We start from the raw sequence: 23,091 nt of genomic DNA on the forward strand, positions 1-23,091 counted from the left end.
GGTTTCCATCAACAATCATATCTTTTTATTTCAGTATTTCTATTTCCTCTTAAATATACACTCCATCTATCTTTTATTAGGAATATGTTAGCAACTTATACCAAAATTTTAAGATAAAAAAATTATTTATTTTTTTATTTGATTAATTCATACAAAAATATTATAGTAATTTAATTTAATTTTAAAAGAAAATAAAATATTTTTTCATTTTTATTAATTTCATTCACTAAGTTATTTCATGAGAGATGAGAGAAAAATGAATTAAATAATAAATTTAATAGGAGAGAGATAAATAAATTAGAGAAAGAATTTAATAGGAAAGAGAAATGGATTAGAGAAGAAATTTAATAGGTGAGAGAAATGACTTAGTGAAAGAAATTAATAAGAGAGAAAAAATATTTAATTTTTATTTAAAATTAAATTAAATTATTATAATATCTTTTATACAAATTAACCAAATTAAAAAAATGAGTGATTTTTTTATCTTAAAATTTTGATATAAGTTACTAATATATTCCCACTAAAAAATAGGTGGAAGTATATTAACATTTTCCATATATATATATATATATATATATATATATATATATATATGATTTAAGTCATTTCTTCTATTTCCGTTTATCCGTAATTTTTAAAGAAGATTTATATATTTTTTATCTTGTTGTTTTAAATTTCAAGATAGCAAACGCATTAACAATGTAAAAAGATTTACACAGTGGTTCAATCAAAAAATTGTATATCCTTTTGTTTTATTACTCTGTCTCACAATAAGTATTAAGGAAAAGTATCATTTTAGTTTTTCAATATTGTATTAATTATTTCTTTTTTATTTATACTACAAATAATATTATGTAAAAAGTGATTTTATATATTTATTATTTTTTTTATGTGTAATATAATTTAGAGTGACACTTATTATAAGATGGGAGGAGTATATTTTTTTATTTATATCTTCTCATAATATTCTTTAAAAAGTGATTATTGTGGAATTTTTTACTCAAATAATATATTTTTTAAAAAAATTTACCTAAATAGTAACTTTGCAAATTTATTTTCCCAACTAGCATCATTTACTGTTCACTTTTTTTTTATAATTTTTTTCATGTTTTGGAACGGCCATTCTGCTTGAACATACGTTAATTTTGCATCTGAAACGGTCCGTTCCAGAGTCAGAACGGGCTGTTCTAAACTAGGTTTTTAGGCCTTTATAGAAGTTTAGAATAGACCGTTCTAGTTTTGGAATGACCCGTTCTGGGGAAGAGGGGAATGTTATATTTAAAAGGTTATTTTGGACCTTTAAATCATGCATTAATGGTTTTGCCTTCTACAAACTAGTTGTTCAAGTTGATGAAACCTTTTTATATGACAAATACAAAGGTACATTATTGGTCGCAGTTGCGCAACATGGTCGCAACAACATAATTCCTGTTGCATTTGTTGTTGTTGAAGGTGAAACTAGCGATGCATGATTTTTTTTTCTTAAGAACTTAAGGCGGTATGTAACATTCCAAGACGGGTTGTGCCTAATTTTTGATCTTCGTGAGACTATTCGAAGTGCATACTCAAGAAATGGAAGTGGTTGGACAGAAAATAATTTTGTTCATGTCTATTGTATTCGACACATTGTACAAAATTTCATGCAACGATTCAAAAATGCAATACTGAAGAAGGATGTCGTCAACATGGGTAATTTTATCATTACTTTTTTTTAAAACATTTAATAATTAGTTTTTATTATTTAATTTTTTTTTTTAGCCTATGGGATGACTGAACCTAGATTCTTTTACTATTACAACATAGTAAGTGATACTAATGCTAAAGCAACCCAATGGTTAGACAACATTCCTAGGGAAAAATGAACACTAGCATGAGACAATGGACGACGTTGGAGACACATGACAACAAACCTAACTGAGTCTATTAATTCTATATTGAAGAAAACACGAAATTTGCCAATTTGTTCCATGGTAATAGCCACATACACTCGTTGCAACAAGTTTTTCGTTCAAAGAGGCAGGGAAGTGGATGCAATGATTAATGTTGGACATGTCTACTCGAAAATTACAACTAAAAATATTCAAGATGCACAGTCCAAGGCAAATACTCATAGAGTTATCACCTTTGATAGATCAAGCACTAGATTTCTAGTAGAAGAAACGCAACATCCGAGAGAAGTTCAACCCGCTGGGAGATTTACAGTAAGGCTAGATGAAATGTGGTGTGATTGTGGCAAGTTCCAGAAAGTTCATATCCCTTGCTTGCATGTACTCGCTTCATGCTTACATGCACGTCACAACTATCAAACCTACATATCTCCCATATATACCTAACAACAAGTTGCAAAGGTATACAAAGCACAGTTTGGAGAGCTTCGACATGAAGATTATTGGCCTACTTACACTGGTCTAACTATGTGGCCAAATCCAGAACTCAAGAGGACTTCCAAGGGTTAGCCAAAGTCCAGCAGGATTAGAACAAAGATGGATATATATTGGAGAACAACATAATCGTGTAAAAAATTATTTCTATTGTCACAGCTCTGGTCACACTAGGAAGACATGTCCAAATATTGGTCATGAATTTAGTTCCCGTCACCATTGATTTTATTGTTATAATGAGTTTTAATAAATTTATTTAGTTATATTTATAATGTTAATATTTAATAAATTTAATTACTTGATGTTACTCTTTGAGACTACGTTGTATTTGTGTTGAAAGGATAAATTGTGTTCGTTGCAATGTTAAGTTTGAAGCTAGATTTAAAGGAAACACCTTTGAAGTATGAAACTATAGTGTCTTAAACTTAAAAACACGAGATGATAATAATGGGACCTTGTCTTAATAGATTCGAAACTTCTACGAGTCAAACTGTTGCTAATAATGAAAAATCTGGATAATCTGCACATCACACTACGAAAACATGTCCAAATAATGTATAATTATAATAGTTTTTAAGCTAAATATTAAAATTCATATTACAATGACATAGAATTGGGCAGAACAGGTCGTTCCAAAAGTAGAACGACCCGTTCTAAACTACTAAAAAGGGATAAAATCCCTAGTTTAGAACGGGTCGTTCCAAAATTGAGGTTATGTGAAAAAACTCAACTTTAGAACGACCCATTCTGGTTTAAGAATGGGCCGTTCTGGTTGCAAAAAAACCGGGACGAGAATGCATGCAGAACGTGGCGTTCCAGTTACAAAATTCTCAGTTTACCTGGACATAAAACGAAAAATAAAAATAAAAAATATGTAAACAGTAAATGGTACTAGTTGAGGAAATAAATTTGCACCATTGCTATTTAGGTAAATTTATTACAAAAATATATTATTTAAGTAAAAAACTCGATTATTGTGTTATATTATTTCTAAAATTAATTATAAAATTATTTTGTAAATTATTATTCTCTCGTATCTATTTATTAATTTTTTTAATAAAATATCTTAAGACAACACTTGTTATCAAAAATGTAAAATAATAAATTTATTATTTTTTACAAAAATTACTTAAAAATCATATATATGATTTGTGATTGATTGTCAACATAAAACGGGGCATTTAACTATTAACCTCTAATTATTCTTTTGAAACTTTGAGATAACATCAACTAATAAAAAAAAATGCAATCCGGCGAAAGTTTAAGACATTAATTAAGCCTTCTTTCTTGATTTTTCATGTCTATCATTAATTGATCTCAATTTTTAATTCCAACTAAAAAGTATTATTTACTACTCTAAATATCTGAAATAAATATAAAAAAAACAAAATAATATAAGAAGCAATTTATGTGTGCTTGATTTTTAGTTTCATCCTACTAAACTCACGTTCAACTCAATCCAACATTCTTGTTACTTCTTCATTTGCAATTGAATATGCAAAAACTTCAATCCATCGCCATTCAAACGAATTTCTAAACATATCATATGTCTCATTAATAATATTAGGTCAAGACCAAAAAGTGTAACTTTAATAAGAATTGGGCCAATGCCCATAATAAGAACTGGGTCAATATCCATAATTTTTTAGGCTCATGATATATATATATATATATATATATATATATATATATATATATATATATCTTTTATTATAAGTATATCTCTTTTTTTTTAAAAAAAAAAAATTTAAAATATTTTTAATTTTTTTATTATTTAATTTTTTAATTTTATACCTCCAACTTTCAATTTAACACTTTATCCTTATTTTTCACATACCTTATTCTCTCTCCCTTTTGGTTTTTACATGTACCCCTTGCCTCCCCCGTTTTTCACCTATTTTAGTAGATATTTTTAATTATTTTGATTTTCACATTATACTCTTCTTCCTCTCTTTTTTCAATTTTCACATGCACCTAGACCGTAAAATTGGTATGCAATGACATTATAGACACATGCAATTTTCTAGAGAATGTCGAAGGTATTGAGTCATACGCACGTTTTTTCTTTGAACACTTCATCTTCTTTCACACTTTCATAAAACTCAACATTAAATTTAGTGTTTTGGAACGTACTTTTAGAATATTAACTTTAGTATTTTAGAAATTACTTTTCAAAATAGTGAAATTTGTGTTCCAAAATAGTAAAATTAGTGTTCCACAAAGTAATTTCCTAAAAGTGTATTGTTTTACATAATTTTGAAAAGTTTTTTTCAGAATAGTAAATTTAGTGTTTTAGAAAGTACTTTCCAAAAATATGTAAAAAAAATTTTTGAAAAATACTTTTCAGAACATTAATTTCACTATTCTAAAAAGTAATTTTCAGAATACTAAAATTAATGTTTTGGCTTTAAGAGATTATGAAAGGGGAGGTGCTAAAAAAAAGGAGTGTCTAGCTTAACACTTTCGACATTCTCAAGGAAATCACACATGCCTCTAATGTCGTTGTGCACTAGTTCTTTGTCACAGGTGTGTGTAAAAATTGAATGAGGGAATAGAGTAATATGAAAATAGAAAGAATTAAAACTATCTATTGAAATGGATAGGAATTGGAGGAAGGAAGGGAGTACATGTAAATAACTGAAAGGGAGAGGGAAGCAGGTGTGTGGAAAAGAAAAAGAAAGTATTAAATTGGATGTTGGAGGTATAAAATTAAAAAAATTAGAAAATAAGGAAACGTTAAAATATTTTTTTAGTATATATAATTTCACTTCCTTTACCTTTTAGTTCCTATAGTTTAAAATAACATTTTTAGTTTCTATACTTACATTTTTTTTAATCCACTTTACTTCATACCATTAGTTTGTTTATAACACCGTTAAGTGTTAGTGACATGAACATATTAAATCTATATGACAATGATATATTTGATTTTGTAGACGATGACATGTTAGATAATAGTTTAAGAGGGAAGAAATAAAGAATTTTTTATAATAAGGTTTATTTTCTTTCTTGGTTCATCAAAAGCATGTTCACGAAGCAAGCAAAGAAAAACCTTATTATTGTCTTTTTTGTGATGAGATGTGGTGGGTTGGGATTCTTATGCATGGAATAGTGTGTTGTTATTGTATTCCTAATGTCAATTTCCCAATGGAATAGTGTGTTGTTATTGTATTCCTAATGCAAAGAAAAACCTTATTATTGTCTTTTTTTTTTTTTTTTTATCTGTCTTAGGGTTAAGGAGCAACGTCGATTCGAGCAAAACTACAATGTATTTGAAAAGTATTCTAAACTACAATGACTTAATCTTCTTTTATCTATCTTAAAGCTGAGTGGTTGCTACTTTTCAATTTTGGTTATTTTCTTTCATTTGGGTTCATAATATAGGATATATGAAGTTGTGGATACTTCTTATGAGAGGATAAGGAAATTTTTGAACACGTAAAACATGTCACTCATATTTAATAATGGTAAAAACAATCTAATAACAAAGATTAAGGAAGATTTAAAAATGTTTATTTAAAATATAGAGAAAAAAAAATATTTAACCTAAAAAAAATCTGAGAACTTATTTAAAAAAAAGTAAAGAAAAGAAAGTGTATTTATAAAAAAAAACTGAGAGATGTATATATCATGATATTTTTTTTAAAACAACAAAACGAACAAATAAGGAGAAGGCCTGACCAGGCGAAAAAAAACTATTGACCAAAAACAAAAAGAAACAAATATATAACATATATCACGTCTTTTCATTTCACTCTATATAATATGTGCATACTTTTTAAACGGAAATTTCAATTAATCACAATATGACAATAGTATTATTACTTTGCTTAAAAAAAATTCGAGTGCCGAATTTTCTTTTTGTAAAAATAATTAAACTCGTAATTATAATTATATAGCTATAAACACACACAATAAGAAAATACGAAGGATGAAAAGTACTTGAAAAAAAAATGAAGATTTTCTTTTTCATTTTAAGTAACATTTGTACCTTAAAAACAAAATATTGGGTTAGAAAGCCAGGGGTTTTTTTCTTTTTGTAACTTGTTCCTAATGAACTATCTCCAACAGACAATTTAAGAAAAAAACTTTATATGACGAATGGTTACTGAAAGCTCAAGACAAAGCAGTTTTATCAGTCTCAACAGTAATTATGAAGGGTGCACTTCTCAGCTTTTTCAGAACTTCTTTCCAGCACATAAAAAAAAAAAAAAAAAAAAAAACAGTTTGACTCATCAAACGTTGTTAGTATATATATTTTTCGCTACAAATGTTTTAACTTTCAAGATGTACCAAAAAAAAGGGGTTTCTCCACTACCAATTTGACTTCACACAAAAGAAAAATTGTGGTGGGTTAGAAATCAAAATCAAACAAACAGTGATGGTAAGACAAAGTGGAAGTGTATTGTGAGATGAGATGAGATGAATTCTCAACTTTGTGGTCAAGGATCCATACTTGAAAGAAAGGGTATAGTTCCTTATCCATTGATGGTCCACAACCCAATGTTGCTAATTTGTATATGAAAATATGTATCTACATCTCATTCAAACAAAGTCTAGCAGTAGCACCATTAATAGATAGTCAGGATTTCTTAAATATGTTGTCAATAATTTGATTTAAACAAATGTATATGAAGAAAAAAATTATTCAAAAAGACAAAATTCACTCTGTTAATCTTTACTTTGAAAGGAATTAATTTTCGGACGTTCATCAAATTATATAGCCAAACATACATTCTCGGTTATGTGTGTATAGAAAAGTATCAATTAAAAAATTGTCGACCCTTAAATAAATTTGAATATCTCAAAATATTAGTCATTCGAAGAGAGATTGGATTAAGAAAAATAAGATAAAATTAACTCATGCAATTAATTTGCTTTCGTCGTCATGAGATTCACTTCGAGTTAAGTGCATGATTAAGCTATGTTATCTGATAATTGTGAATTTGTGATGTTTACTAATGGCATTGGCATTCGCTTATCCATGTTACACGACGAATGACGAAATTAGATCATGTTATCTTAAGCATATAAACGAAATTAGAAATTTTATTCACATGGAAATTTAAAGTGGTCCTGCATCCTTGCAAAAAACAACCCGTTGAGTGGTCCTACACCCTTTCAAAATTTAGCTATGTGCACCATACACGTTTATGGATAGATAAATTGTATGTATTCCGGTTTTGCACATGTTCAAATTTTTTTTTTTTTATTTTAACTTTTTGTTTCAGTCTAATCTTCTAATTATTTTCGTTATATTTTGGTCTCTTATCTTTTGTCAATTATTATTTTTTAGCAATGATAAAAAAAGTGTCACGATTCATAAAAAAAATTGTACTTTTATACAATTAAAATATATCAAAATGGACAAAAGTGTTAGCAAACTTGTGAACAAAAGAAATTGGAAAACTAAATTTCATTTCCAGTTTATTAACTGGATGTAGCCTTTCTAAGGCTAACTTTCAGAACAGAGCACATTGACTAATACAATAATAAAGTAATTACTGATTAGGTCAATTGCTAACTAACTTCAACATGCTAATAAATCATCCCTTAATATTGAACTTGAAAACAATAGTTCACTATTAATTGTATAGTCTAATCATTTTTAGCGTATTTTTTAAGTTATTGAAAGACTTCAATTTCAAAGACTTAGTCATAATGTTTGAGGGCTGATATTCGGACTTGCAATATACCAAAAAGAAAAAAAAAAAGAATTAAGCGATGTTCCTATTAGTTCGTATAATTTTACGAACTAGTAATACAACAACACCTTATCCTTTTTCAACAAATCATAACTGTATTATTAATTTATTATATGTACCTACCACCCGTTGGATAACAGTCCCAGTATAAAATGTTTTTCATATTTAATTCAACTTTTAATGTTTGATTTTGAAATCTATTGGTTAAAGCTTAAGCTCAAATTTGAATAAGTAAATGCCTACGTTCACTAACTTATATTTTATTCTACTAAAGACATAGGAGGAGTGATGTAAATGCTTACTTAATATAGTTTCAAAAGGATTTATATCTCGCCAATGCGTAAGCAGGAGGAGCAGGACAACCTTACCAAACAAAAACCGCTCTTTATTTTTTTAATACCTAAAATGTTACCTTATTATAATATTCAAAAATCAAATTGACTTTAATTAGTATAATAACCTTAAAATGGGACAATACCTAGGAAAATAAGTACAGGTACATACTAAAAATACCAAAGTCCAAGGAAATATGCTTCACATATTTCTTTTCCGCACTAAAACTAGCATATCATGGGTGAAGAAGTGAATCCGAGGTCTAAACAAGTCATCAAAGACAAATATTGGCAGCAAAAAATCTCTTAATCATTGTGATGATTACTATATATCAAGCTAAAAACTCATCTTATGATTAAGAAAAGGGGTGGTTGCAATATGTTGGATGAAAAAAGAAAAAAGAAAAAAGAAAAAGAGGTAGCCTGAGAACCTTATCTGTAACATTACAATGAGTCCAAGCTTTCTCTTGGTGACCTTTAAGAGACCAAAAACTAATTTCATCCACTCGTAACACACCCCTATCGGTTTTAGAAAAGCCAAGAAAGTCTGTGACCACCAACCCCTATTTCACACGATTCTCTCATACTATAGCTACACTTCCCACTGTGTCTCAGGGTCTGTGACACGCAGACTCTCTTCAACACTTCAACTTCCCTGCTTTAGCCATTTTCCTACTCTGTATTGGTGAGTTTCTTTCTACCATTGCCTGCTAAAACTTTTCTGAGAGGCAAAAACCAAAAGGGTAGCATTAAGTATTTTTTTATTTATTATTTTTTGTCCTGGGGCTGTGATTCTGCTTATTCATGCTAGCTTTTTGACAAAGTGGTATGGAGTTTATGGCTGTGAATGTGATTATAGTTCCTTTGTAAAGTTTGACTCATCATCCCATTTCCATCACCATTTCTTTTATTACTATTGTTTTACTTAAAAAGGGAAATTTTCAGGGTTGTAAATGTAATTAATGAAAATGAAAATGTATGAGGCTTCTAAAGCCAGGTTTGTGGTGTGCTGAACCACTGCAGATATGATCTTCATTGTACTTTTAGTAAATCCCAAAATTTGTTTTTGGTCAAATAATTATAATGCTTGTCATGCTATAAATAAATAAATAAAGGGATGTTGTTTATTTTGTTGTTTGGTGATGCTTTCGGAGACCTGGTTTACATGAGGGTTGGTTCAAATGTGGTATCACATATCTAATTATCTATGAACTGGGGTAGTGAATGGCTCCTAGTTTTATGATCATAATCTTGAAAGTAATCTCTTTTAGACCTTACACGTGGCTTTATATATCTGCTTCACTCACTTTAAAGGTCACGGTGTCTTCTTCTAATGATTAAATTGAAATTTCATATCATATACGACCAAACCAGGCGAATTTTGATTCCCATATCGTGGTTACTTGTTTAACTAGCCTATAGCCTAGGATTATCCAGGTTTCTTTTTATGCCCGATATAGATTTTACCAGATTCATGTTTAGTGTGAAGAGGGAGAAGAAACTAATACGTGTCAGTATGATGGTTGAGAGGGTAAACGGTATCTGATTAAAGACGAAGTTTGGTCGTGTGAAAACTATGGATAAATGTTGATCTAAGTGAACTCCAAATCAAATTCTTAGTCCATTCTACCTTCCTCTAAGTCGGTTAGGTAAACATATTTTGATTTGACTATCAAAGCATTCTTGCACAGTTTCTTCAATGATTATCTCTCTGTTGGTCTTTTGCATCGTATCTGACGTTATGCAATGTACATCTTAGTGTGTGGAAATGACTCATATCTCAATGTCATACTTAAATATATTTTTAGTCTTATTAGATGAGTGAGTTTTGTTCTTGTTCTTTATAAAAAAAATTCTTTGGTTTTCATCCCTCAATATATGAAATTATTGCTTTTGGTCCCTAGTATTGCGTTATTCATTAACTGGTTATATGTTTAAAACAAACTTAAGTGACCATCTCAAGTGACATCCTATAGTATTTGTACATGACACCTCAAAAAAAAAAAAAATTCTAAATCCCTAAAATGAATGTTATTTATCTGTCTTAAAATCATTGCTAGTGACCAAAAATATTTCAAATTTTAGAGGGATGAAAGTCAATAACAAATAATTTTTAGAGACTATAATCAAAATCCACTCATTTTATATGGACCATAAATAAAGATTTCAAATTTTAAAGAGATGAAAAATAAAAATAAAAATAAAATTGTAGGGACCAAAAGTAGCTCATTTTATAGTGACTAAAATCATATTCAAACTTATTTAGTTTTCAATATGATTTTAAGTAGTCATCATTTGAGTATGGTTGATGTAGATAAATGTTACTTTCTAGATTATAATGCTCTTTTTTGTTTTAAGATTATGATGATATAGTCAACACTGATTCTTTTCCCTCAGGGAGGGAAAGGGGGATTTCTTCATGATTCATGATCAGAAAATGGCACAGATTTTGGTGCTATTTTCACATACTAAAGTTAGGTTTAAGAAGGATTTGCTTTAGAATGGTTTATGTGTGGCTTCATTAGTTATCATTTGAGAGTGGTAGACTGGTAGCAGGACAGCAGATAAGAATTGTGCATGAAATCATAATGCTGTTTAGTTTAATTTTTGTTTAATATTCGACATAAAGTGTATTATGCAATCTAATTTGATTGATTTTTTGAGTGGGGGTTCTCATGACTACTTTATGTATTGATGATCAAAATTGCAGAACATGGCACAAATTTTGGCACCCTCAACGCAATGGCAGATGAGAATCACAAAATCCTCTCCCAATGCAAGTCCCATTACATCAAACATGTGGAGTTCTTTATTGGTGAAACAAAATAAGAAAGTCGCACCTATCAGTTCTGCTAAATTTAGGGTGATGGCAATCAAGTCTGATGATAGCACCATCAACAGGCTAGAGGGTCTACTTAATTTGGATGTCGCTCCATTCACTGACAAGATAATTGCTGAGTACATTTGGTATTCATTCTATTCTACCTCTGTTTGTATCTCACAGTTCACCAAATCCAGTTATGACTAACTATTTCCTTTTCCCTGCTTCTGGGGTGAGGATGCAAGATATTTAAAACTGTGATCTTTTGTTTTCTGAAACAGGATTGGAGGGACAGGAATTGATGTGCGCAGTAAATCAAGGGTATGTTAGTTATAATGTTGTAAACAGACTAAGAGAAATTATTCCTACCATTGTTGTCATTTGAATTATCTCATGCTAATCATGATAATCCTATACATATATTTTCATTTCTTAGACAATAGCAAGGCCTGTTGAACACCCCTCTGAGCTCCCTAAATGGAACTATGATGGATCTAGCACTGGACAGGCACCGGGTGAAGATAGTGAAGTAATTCTATAGTAAGTATCTTGGCACCGGTACTTCTAGAGTTTGTCTAGATACAAGTCTATAAGTGTTTTTGAGAGTTTCTCTACTGAAAATAACTCTTTATTTTCAGTAAAGAAACTCTCAAAAGTGTTTATAGTTTGTATCCAAACAGGTTCCTATTAATGTTACTAATAGTGAGGATAGTGAAGTAATCCTATAGTAAGTATCCTGTCACTAATACTTCTATTAATGTTACTAACACTGCAACATTGCACTTTTAATTTTAATCTTTTTTTTGCCCCAGTCCTCAAGCAATTTTCAAGGATCCTTTCCGTGGTGGTAACAATATTTTGGTAAGAGCTGTTATAATTGAAAAAGGTCTCATGGCATGCTGATGGAAATTAAAATACAGATATTAAGAAGTTAACTTGATATATTTTGTTTGTAAAGGTCATTTGCGATTCTTACACACCAGCAGGTGAGCCCATCCCTACAAACAAGCGACACAGAGCTGCTGAAATTTTCAGTAACCCAAAGGTCCAAGCTGAAGTTCCATGGTATATATAATACTCCTTATCTTTATACATAAACACAATTTTGTAATGATAAATTGCATGATTGAAGAAATTGTTTATTTTCTTTTTGGTTTAATGTTTTCAACTATTGTTGGATGCTTCATGCTAGAAACTTGTTACTTAGTGTCAAACTCTATGATACACACACCACTTCTATTTATGATGATTTATGACTAAAAAGAAAAATATATTAGTAATAATGCCGATTAAAATTCTGACATGTATAGTATTTCTTAACTTGTGATGCCTAACCAAATTATGATGTGATATTTTTCCTTCACTTCTGGTCACTTACTATAAAAGATAACTGAACTTCTGGTGTTGAATTTCAATATTAACAGAAGACATGCTAATGTTGTTTGTTAATTGTTCAAAGGTATGGAATAGAACAAGAGTACACCCTACTTCAAACAAATGTGAAATGGCCATTAGGTTGGCCCGTTGGTGGTTATCCTGGTCCTCAGGTAATGTTAATTGTAGTTTTCATTTGGTTTTATTCACATTTCCCTGGAATACGTCAATTTCATAATATGGATTTAATTAGTTATTCCTTCATATTTCAGGGTCCTTACTATTGCAGTGCTGGGGCAGATAAGTCATTTGGACGTGATATATCTGATGCTCATTATAAGGCTTGCTTATATGCTGGAATTAACATCAGTGGCACCAATGGGGAGGTTATGCCTGGGCAGGTACATCTGTTGACTGTTGCAGTTCCCTTTGGTTTAAGGCCTATGAATATGAACTCAGTTTTTCTCATTAGGTATTCTATATATACTGTAGTGGGAGTATCAAGTTGGTCCTAGTGTAGGTATTGAGGCTGGTGATCATATCTGGGCTTCAAGGTACATCCTCGAGGTAATTCATCTAGCCTACTTTTTGGTTTATCCATACACACACACTGTTCACTGTTGGACTATTTGATGTAAAAAGGTTAATCTTTTGAAAGAATTAGTTATTAGAGAATGTCACGGTATATTAACTACGTAGAGGTTTCTTGTTCAATGTAATGTCTTATAATTACTAAGGTTTTGGCTTTTGTGTGTTCTTGTTCATGTTCAGGTGAGTTTTAAGAAGTAGCTGTCTGCATTAAGCTTGATACATTGTTATTATTTGTGTGTGCTTAGCTGTGAATTGCTCCGTTTACTTGTAGTTATGCGTCGTTTACAACAATTATTGCCCATATATCTTCTTTTTAACTCTTTCCTCTTCATTTAGAGGCAGATATGTCAAGGTCAAAGAGAATACTCCTTGAATTTCTTTTTTTATCTCTTTCATCTATTTTTATACCATTATTTAGTATCTCTAAAGTTTTTAGATCATGAAAGGTAATTCAGCATTCCTAAGAATTAAGTTTGAGGGCAGGTGGAAGGTTCATTGTTTGTAACTGAAAATTGTTGATGGTCTTGTTTGTGCTTATTCTCTTGACCCTTATCCAATTTTGTATCTTCTAATTAAATAATTGCATTTGGGTCTGACCTGACAGAGAATTACTGAACAAGCTGGTGTTGTGCTCACTCTTGATCCAAAGCCAATAGAGGTACTGTAATGGTTTAATTTACAGTATTGCTTATCCTATATTTAATTATACTAATTGTTTTGGTTAAACATAGGGTGACTGGAATGGTGCAGGATGCCACACCAATTACAGGTTTTTGCCCTTGTCTCTTTGCACGTGTCTTTTTTATTTTCTAAATTACTAACTTGATAAATAAAATTTCCCTTTTAGTACAAAGAGCATGAGAGAAGATGGAGGCTTTGAGGTAATCAAGAAGGCAATCTTGAATCTATCCCTTCGTCACCAGGATCACATTAGTGCATATGGAGAAGGAAACGAGAGAAGGTTGACAGGAAAGCATGAGACAGCCAACATTAACACATTTTCTTGGGTATGGTTTCAAAATTGCCAATACCTATTTTTATTAAGGACAAAACTTAGGTATAGTATTATAGGTATTATTGATGTTGTTACCTAATAAAAAATGGAGTTTCATCTCAATAATATGTATTTATATTTAATACAAATCTTGATAATATTCATTTATGCAAATTGAGGTGAAACTTCAATCATGATTGGATAATAGTACCACCAGTACCATATACATAAGTTTTTATCTTTTTGTTAAAGACAAGGTAGTAAACATGAAGTTTTTCTTCTAGTAAGAAATATCCTAATAAAATTGAACTTGTAGGGAGTGGCTAATCGTGGTTGCTCAATTCGTGTGGGAAGAGACACAGAGAAGAATGGCAAAGGTAAGTTATCAACAATAATTTTAATCCTGTTCTAGTTGAAGATACCTATGGTCTATATCGAAAAACACTACTAAATTAATACCAACATTTAAAATCCTCTAACATGACCATATTTATTATTAACCTTGTCAATCCTCTCCTCTTGATCATAGGTTACTTGGAAGACAGGCGTCCAGCTTCAAACATGGATCCATATATTGTGACATCATTACTTGCGGAGACTACACTATTGTGGGAGCCAACTCTGGAGGCTGAAGCTCTTGCAGCTCAGAAGTTAGCATTAAAAGTCTAAATCCATTGATGGATGGAAGCAGTAGTTTGTGAGGAGCTAGAGAGCTCTTTCATTTTCCTTTTAGATTATCTATATTTATGATTATGTCTGGACTAAAGAGGTTGCCTTGGTTGTCATATGAGATGCACATTATATATCAAAAGTTTCGTCGGTACTATTTGCTTCAAAGACAAATTTTCATTGATGTTTGGTTACATTCAATGTTCCCTCGATTTTTCTTTTCCTCTAAATAGTCGAGCTTTCATTTTTGGTCAAGAGAAATATTTGAGCTTATTTATATAGCTCATAATTGCATGCATTTAAATTTTCACTTTACAATTTTTTTGGGGTGGAAATGGAACTAATTTCACCTTTGAACAACATTATTCATTAACAAGGCATGCTAGATTCCTTTAGGAAAACGTTTTATCAAACCACCACAACATATAAAATATCAATGAAAGATAAGAAAAAACCTTAGGATTGAGAGGAACACAATATTGCAAAGTTGCATTTGATGAAAAATCTTCATTTGCTATAAATCTAAATACTATTTTATAGGGATAGTGAGTTTGATCCAATAATGTTTCTTCTACAAAACTTGTCATCACCTATTGAGAAGGGGACTATGCTAAATTTGATAATATGTCATTGTGATGCCATAATTTATAGTGAAGTATTAATGTAAAGTGTTTAACATAGTTTTGGCTTATGAGTAAAACATTGTTATAACTGTTCAAAGGAGGAGCTAAATATAATCATTGCATTATATTCTTTTTTAATTTAAAATTTCATAGTTGTTTTTTTTTAAATGAAGTAGATTTATTTAAACGAGTTATAGAATATATATTATTTATTGTCATTAAGGGAAAATATTAAATAAGAATTCTTGTGAAGTTATTCTAAGAAATAAAAATATTAAATATAAACATTAAATCATATTTTCAGCTATAAACATGAAAGATAAGTGCATAATTTTTTTTAAGTAGTTAAATGACCATTCACTAATTTTTAATTTTTAATATTTATGTGGAGTTTTATTTTGGTAAAATTCTTCATGCATATTTACATGATTGAAATTTATAGTTTTCATTTTTTATGATAATAAAAAAAAATATTACGTGTTTTTGTTATTAATATTCTCTCTGTTTTTTTCATGGTCATTTTGACAGTATTTTTTTATTTTTTATTATCACTTTTCTAAAATCAATGAATTATTAATTTTTTTTTAATTTTTATCCTTGATAATTAATGTATGTTTATTGAACAATGTGTCTATTTATTTCTAATATACTACCTATTTCTCCTCCAACCACCTATGTGAAAAGTTAATGTTGCATTTATGAGAGTAACATATTTCCAACAATATTATTCATCCATGAATTTTTTTTTCCACGGTATTAATTCAGGAATTAGGATATCCAAAAGACACAATTTACTTAAAGGTATGATTAAATAGAGTAGGTTACAGTTCACATGTGTATTCTAATAATCAATGCATTAATTCATGGACTTCTCAAAAAGCGCATAACAATAATAAATGTACACAAATCAACGGTCTCAAGACTTGAATGCAAAAAAATAAAAATAAATAAAAGATATAACAGAAAAATAAGTAATAAATATTTTTAAAAACTAAAATATCAATCATTTCCTTAAATCTCGTGTAAAAACCTTAAACAATTAAAAAAAAAAAAAGCGGAGGGAGTATTTAAGAATGAAATAAAATCTATTAATATTAGTTCTATCTCTATACATCATACACGAACGAATAAATCTATCTCTATGCATAAAGCAATCATTTGGATAGAAGAGCATAAACACCAGACAACTTAAATCCTTATTTCTATAAATTTATCATTTGCTTCCGGTTTGGAAGTTTTTCCCTACAAGTCATTTTTTGTTTTGGATTGGATTAACAACTTTTGCCATATTCAGACTGAATTATACAGTTTTCTCATCAACTAGTTGCTTTATGCATTTGAAACTGCAACAATCATCAAACTGAGCAGTGTCTTCTGTCGTGATGCAGGCTGATTGGATCAGACCAAGCAGACAAGAATAGTCAAATTCACAATCAATAAGCATTGGGTTACAAGTAAATTCACATTATTTTAAGTTCAAGCCTCACAGTATCTAACTGTAGTTAAAGAACGTTGAGCACAGACAAGATACCATGTGATGATTTCCAGTTGCAGGGGAGGGATCGATCGACTACAATTTCCAGACAGAACTTGTCTAATTTGGCCTAAGTTAAGTTGACCCCATAATGTTATAAGCAGTGGTTCCAGGAAGCCACCTTTTCTGACTCATTGTAAAAAATTTACTAGGGGACGTGTCAACTTGCAAGGGAGGACAGACCAGTAATTTCCAGTGAAGCCTGGAAAAAAACCAAAACACCAAAGGCTGTTACACTGTTCCATGAATGTTTATATTCTATTTTATGATGATTTGGTATAAATGTTTTGGCAAAAGCAAAGGCAAAAGTTATATAGCAATGAGTTATGAATGGTTTATGCAATTTTTCGATGGATTTGGCTGGACTGAAATGCCAGTAATTCTTGTGGTATTTTTCCCCTGATTTTGAAGATTTCTTTATCCACCATTTCATATATTCTCACTAATAAAATTTTCTTTATCTGTAGAAAAATTCCCAAATTTTGGAATTTCTTCTGTACATTGGGACAACATTCCGACTGTTTAGAAACCTGTGAAGTTTTGGGGTACCATGAGTAATAAACTTCCAAAATCTGTCAACTTTGATTTTCTGATGGAGGTTTCCAACAAATTTGGGTAATCCTTGGTAGCTTGAATGTTGAGAAGGAATTGTAAAATGAAAAATGGAGATCCCAATCTATTTTTAATTGGTGTGACAATTATATTAAAAAAAAATAACTATCATCATTTGGACACAAGGCAACTTTGTTGACAGCTGAGTATGACATTGAGCTAGATACAAGTGTTGTACTTGTTGTATTATCTTTAACGGTGTTGTATTATCGATGTCGTTCACTCCATCTTGTGGGACAAAGTTTGGTTATTGTTGATGTTGAATTGGGTAACTCATTTACATACAATGGAATTTCTAAAAAAGAAAATTATCTATACGAACAATCAATGAACACATTATAGGATTAAAAATATATTGACTTGCGCCCCCATCAATTTACACCCCAAATGTAGGGGAAATAGATCCCCTGACTTTGGAGGGGGAAAGTTAGGGTAACTTTACACATTTAAACCATTGGATTTGTAATAGTAGATCAGATTGTGACATGTGTACATTTAAGTTAAAATATATTTTGTACACGTGTCACAATCTGATCTATTATTACTGTTAATGCAGTAAAACTTTTCATTTAGTTTTTACTGCTATAATTAATTATGGTTGCTTGTATTAGTGGGTAAAGTTCTGCAGTAATTATGTTTACTTAGTGCAGTAGATAATATCTTGTTAGGTATATGATTTTATGCAAATCTACACACTTAATGGTGGTGGGAACATGTGTTTTACTGACAGCATTTATGGGCTCTATGTATGGCTGTCATTTTTCATGTATTTGCCTTATATATGAGTGAAAAACAAGCAGAATGGTATGGTTGTTCAGCAAATACGAAATTGCTCTGTTCCCTAACCTTTCCTCTTCTCTGTTTTATGGTTTGTATGGTTTTTATGTTTTATGTTTCCGCTGCCCATTGCTTGTCTTAACAGTGGTATCGAGAGCATTGTTCTTATAGGCTGTGGGTCTGAAAAAAATTGAGAGGAGAGATTAAACACTTGTGAGTGAGTGATAAAATGGCTTCGGGGAATAATGGTGTATTTGCTGTTCCTCAATTTTCTGGGGAAAACTATCACATATGGATTGTCAAAATGAGATCATGTTTGAAGTCTTTTGGCTTATGGGAGTATGTAGATCAAGATAAGGAAGTTCCACCATTGAGGGCTAATCCTACCATAGCTCAAATGAAGCAACATGAGGAGGAGACTTTGAAGAAGGAAAAAGCTGTCTCATGTTTACATTCAGCTTTGACAGATGATGTTTTTACAAGCATTATGCATTTGGAAACATCAAAACAAATATGGGACGAGTTGAACGAAAGGTATGCCGGTGATGAACGAGTGAGATCCATCAAACTATTGACTCTTAAAAGAGAGTTTGAAATGCTGAAAATGAAAGAAAGTGAATCAGTCAAGGAGTACACTTCAAAGCTGTCTCACTTGGTGAATCAAATGAGATTGTATGGAGAGGTGGTCCATGACCACAAGGTAGTCGAAAAAATGCTGATCAATCTACCCGTAAAATTTGAAGCCAAAGTTGCTGCCATTGAAGAGTCATGTGATCTTAAGAAACTAACCATTTCCGAAATGGTCAGTAAATTGCAAGCTCATGAGCAAAGATTCTCCATGAGAATGGACGATGTAATTGAAGGTGCATTTCAAGCAAGACACAAGGGAAAGCAAGCTGGTCAGAAAAATCAAAAGAAGCAAAATTATAAAGCAGTTGGTGACCAAAAGGGGAAAACCAAGATGGATGGAAGTAGTGAATCTGCAGAAAACAATCATTTTCCTCCTTGTTCTACATGCAAAAGAACAAATCACTTGTCAAAAGATTGTTGGTATAAGGGGAAGCCTCAAATCCAATGTAACATTTGCAAGAAGTGGGGACATAGAGAAAGGTACTGCAGATCCAGGCAGAACCAATCTCAACCACAACATGCACATCAAGTTAACTTCACCGTCAGCAACTCCAAGATGAAGAACACTTGTTTATGGCTGCTCAAACAAGTAGTTCAGGTTCAAATGATGTATGGTATGTTGATAGTGGGTGCACAAACCACATGGCGAGGAACTTAAGTCTCTTTACTTCTTTGGATAGGGCTGTCCAAACCAAAGTTAAGCTTGGAAATGGAGATATCGTACAGGCTGAAGGAAGAGGTACAGTTTCTGTTCACACTAGCAAAGGTCCTAAATTTATTCATGATGTTTTATTTATTCCTGATTTGGATCAGAATTTGCTAAGTGTTGCTCAACTAATGAAGAGAGGATATTCTCTTTCATTTAAAAACAATGGATGTATCATATTGGATTCAAATGATTCTGAAGTTATTAAGGTGGAAATGTGTGATAATAGCTTTCCAATCAGTTTGAATCAAGTGAATGAATCAGCTCTTGTTTCCAAACATGATGATTCTGTTTTATGGCACAAAAGATATGGTCACTTTAATATGGGTGCTTTGAAATTTTTGCAAACTCATGATATGGTGAGAGACATGCCTATGATGGGTATTATTGATGATTTATGTGATGCTTGTCAATTGGGAAAAATGCATAGAAAGTCTTTTTCATCAACAAATGTTACACGAGCAAAGGAAAAATTGGAGCTTATTCACACTGATTTGTGTGGTCCAATGAGTGTTCCTTCTCTTAGCCAAAACAAATATTTTCTTCTGTTTATTGATGACTTGACAAGAATGACATGGGTGTATTTTTTTATCAAGAAAAGCTCAAACTTTTAATGTCTTTAAAAAGTTTAGAGCCATGGTGGAGTCTCAAAGTGGCTGCAAAATTAAAATGTTGAGATCCGACAATGGGAAGGAGTATACATCTAATGAGTTTAATGCATTTTGTGAAGATATGGGCATTGTTCATCAATTGACAGTAAGTTATACTCCTGAACAAAATGGAGTTTCTGAGAGAAAAAATAGAACAGTTATGGAGATGGCAAGATGTTTAATTGCTGAAAAGAAATTGACAAAATGTTTTTGGGCTGAAGCTGTTTATACAGCCGTGTATCTTTTGAATAGGCTGCCAACAAGAGCTGTTCAAGAGAAAACACCAATTGAAGCCTGGAATGGAGTGAAGCCCACTGCCAAACACTTGAAGATTTTTGGATCTATTTGTTATACTCATGTTGCAGTAGCAAAAAGATCCAAATTAGATGACAAGGCTGAAATGGAGATTTTTTTAGGCTATGCTGCAAACTCCAAAGGTTACCGGGTCTACAATATGAGGTCAAAACAGATTGTGATCAGCAGGGATATTCAAATTGATGAGAATGCATACTGGAATTGGGAAAATATTTAAGTTCAAAGGAGCACAAAAACAGAACAGTTGACAACCAATTTCAACCAGGAGCAAGCTGCAAATGAGAATAAAAGTCAGATTGCTGAATCTGATTCTCCTGTGCTAAAATCCAAGTCTTTGGCTGAAATTTATGAAAAATGCAATTTTGTTGTAAGTGAGCCTTCTTGTTTTGAAGAGGCTTCAATGCATGAAGAATGGAAAGATGCAATGAAGGAGGAGCTGGCCATGATTAACAAAAATGGCACTTGGGAACTTACTTCAAAGCCCAAGGACAAACATGTGATTGGCGTCAAATGGGTTTATAGAACAAAATTAAATCCGGATGGTTCCATCCACAAGCACAAAGCAAGGCTTGTTGTGAAGGGGTATTCTCAAATGGCTGGAGTTGATTATGGTGATACATTTGCGCCGGTTGCTAGGCATGAAATAATTAGATTAATTGTTGCATTAGCGGCTCAATATGGATGGAAAATCTTTCACTTGGATGTTAAATCTGCTTTTTTAAATGGAGTATTGCAAGAAGAAATATATGTTGAACAGCCTGATGGTTTTATTGTTGCAGGTCATGAAGAAAAAGTTTATAGGCTTCATAAAGCCTTGTATGGGCTGAAACAGGCTCCAAGAGCTTGGTACAGCAGAATTGATTCTCATTTTCTGCAAAATAATTTCAGGAGGAGCCAAAATGAGCCTACTCTTTATGTGAAAGATTGTGGAAATGGAAAGAAAATTGTGGTTTCTCTTTATGTTGATGATTTGTTGATTACAGGTGATGATGTTGATGAAATTGAAGAGTTTAAAAATAGCATGTTGCAGGTTTTTGAAATGACAGATCTTGGAGTGATGAGGTATTTTTTGGGGATGGAAGTGCATCAGATTGAAGATGGAATTTTTCTCTCACAGAAAAAGTATGCAAATGACTTGCTAAAAAAATTCAAATTGGAAAATTGTAATCCTGTTTCAACTCCACTTGTTGTCAACGAAAAGCTCTCCAAGGCTGATGGTGATGCAAAGGCAAATGTGACTCAATATAGAAGTTTGGTTGGTAGTCTTCTTTATTTGACTGCAACCAGACCAGATTTGATGTTCTGCAGTAGTTTACTTTCAAGGTTCATGCATTCACCAAGTTTAACACACTTTGGTGTAGGCAAAAGAGTGTTGAGATACTTGAAAGGTACTACTGATTTTGGCATTTGGTATAGCAAAAGTGATGGAAAGGTTGAAGGTTTTGTTGATAGTGATTGGGCTGGATCTATTGATGACTCTAAGAGCACAACAGGATATGTTTTTTCACTTGGTAGTGAAGTATTTTCATGGAACTCTAAGAAGCAAGATGTGGTTGCTCAATCCTCTGCTGAGGCTGAATATGTAGCTGCAGCAGCAGCCTCAAATCAAGCTATATGGGTCAGGAAAGTCTTGACAGATTTGAGTCATGTGCAAATGGAACCTACTGTGCTATGGTGTGATAACAAGTCAACCATTTCAATTGCTAAAAATCCAATTCAACATGGAAGAACCAAGCATATCAATGTCAAATTTCATGCTATAAGGGAAGCCGAGAAGAATGGAGATGTTCAGCTGATGTATTGCAGGTCCGAGGAGCAATTGGCAGACATACTCACTAAGGCCCTTCCAAGTGCTAAGTTTAATGAGTTAAGAAGCAAGTTGGGAGTCCTTAAGAAAAGTTTTAAGGAGGAGTGTTAATGCAGTAAAACTTTTCATTTAGTTTTTACTGCTATAATTAATTATGATTGCTTGTATTAGTGGGTAAAGTTCTGCAGTAATTATGTTTACTTAGTGCAGTAGATAATATCTTGTTAGGTATATGATTTTATGCAAATCTACACACTTAATGATGGTGGGAACATGTGTTTTACTGACAGCATTTATGGGCTCTATGTATGGCTGTCATTTTTCATGTATTTGCCTTATATATGAATGAAAAACAAGCAGAATGGTATGGTTGTTCAGCAAATACGAAATTGCTCTGTTCCCTAACCTTTCCTCTTCTCTGTTTTATGGTTTGTATGGTTTTTATGTTTTATGCTTCCGCTGCCCATTGCTTGTCTTAACAATTACAAATCCGATTGAGATGTGTTAAGTTACCATAACTTTGATATCTCAAAGTCAGAGGATCCGGATCCAAATGTAGGATAGGACTAA

General features: G+C 31.5%; 1 protein-coding gene across 1 annotated transcript; it reads left to right on the plus strand.

The window, feature by feature from the left end:
- Nucleotides 1-8,928: 8,928 nt before the first annotated feature.
- On the plus strand, nucleotides 8,929-15,061 carry GS2 (glutamine synthetase 2). The gene is made up of 14 exons (XM_020379376.3): nucleotides 8,929-9,103; nucleotides 11,129-11,385; nucleotides 11,521-11,560; nucleotides 11,676-11,779; nucleotides 12,052-12,100; nucleotides 12,198-12,304; nucleotides 12,699-12,786; nucleotides 12,886-13,014; nucleotides 13,106-13,180; nucleotides 13,809-13,862; nucleotides 13,936-13,973; nucleotides 14,052-14,211; nucleotides 14,515-14,575; nucleotides 14,728-15,061. Exons 2-14 carry the CDS (start codon nucleotides 11,132-11,134, stop codon nucleotides 14,865-14,867), a joined length of 1,299 nt encoding a protein of 432 aa, XP_020234965.1. The 5' UTR covers nucleotides 8,929-9,103; nucleotides 11,129-11,131; the 3' UTR covers nucleotides 14,868-15,061.
- The last annotated feature ends 8,030 nt before the right edge of the window (nucleotides 15,062-23,091 follow it).

Source organism: Cajanus cajan, chromosome 1 (genome assembly GCF_000230855.2).
Source record: "Cajanus cajan strain Asha chromosome 1, NIPB_CcT2T_4, whole genome shotgun sequence".
NCBI lineage: Eukaryota > Viridiplantae > Streptophyta > Magnoliopsida > Fabales > Fabaceae > Cajanus > Cajanus cajan.

Bases quoted from the DNA above. Each gene is read 5' to 3' on its own strand.
- GS2 (XM_020379376.3), top strand. From the start codon at position 11,132: ATGGCACAAATTTTGGCACCCTCAACGCAATGGCAGATGAGAATCACA. The intron at 12,305-12,698 runs GTATATATAATA...AATTGTTCAAAG, and splicing joins GTCCAAGCTGAAGTTCCATG to GTATGGAATAGAACAAGAGT. The intron at 13,181-13,808 runs GTAATTCATCTA...CTGACCTGACAG, and splicing joins CTTCAAGGTACATCCTCGAG to AGAATTACTGAACAAGCTGG.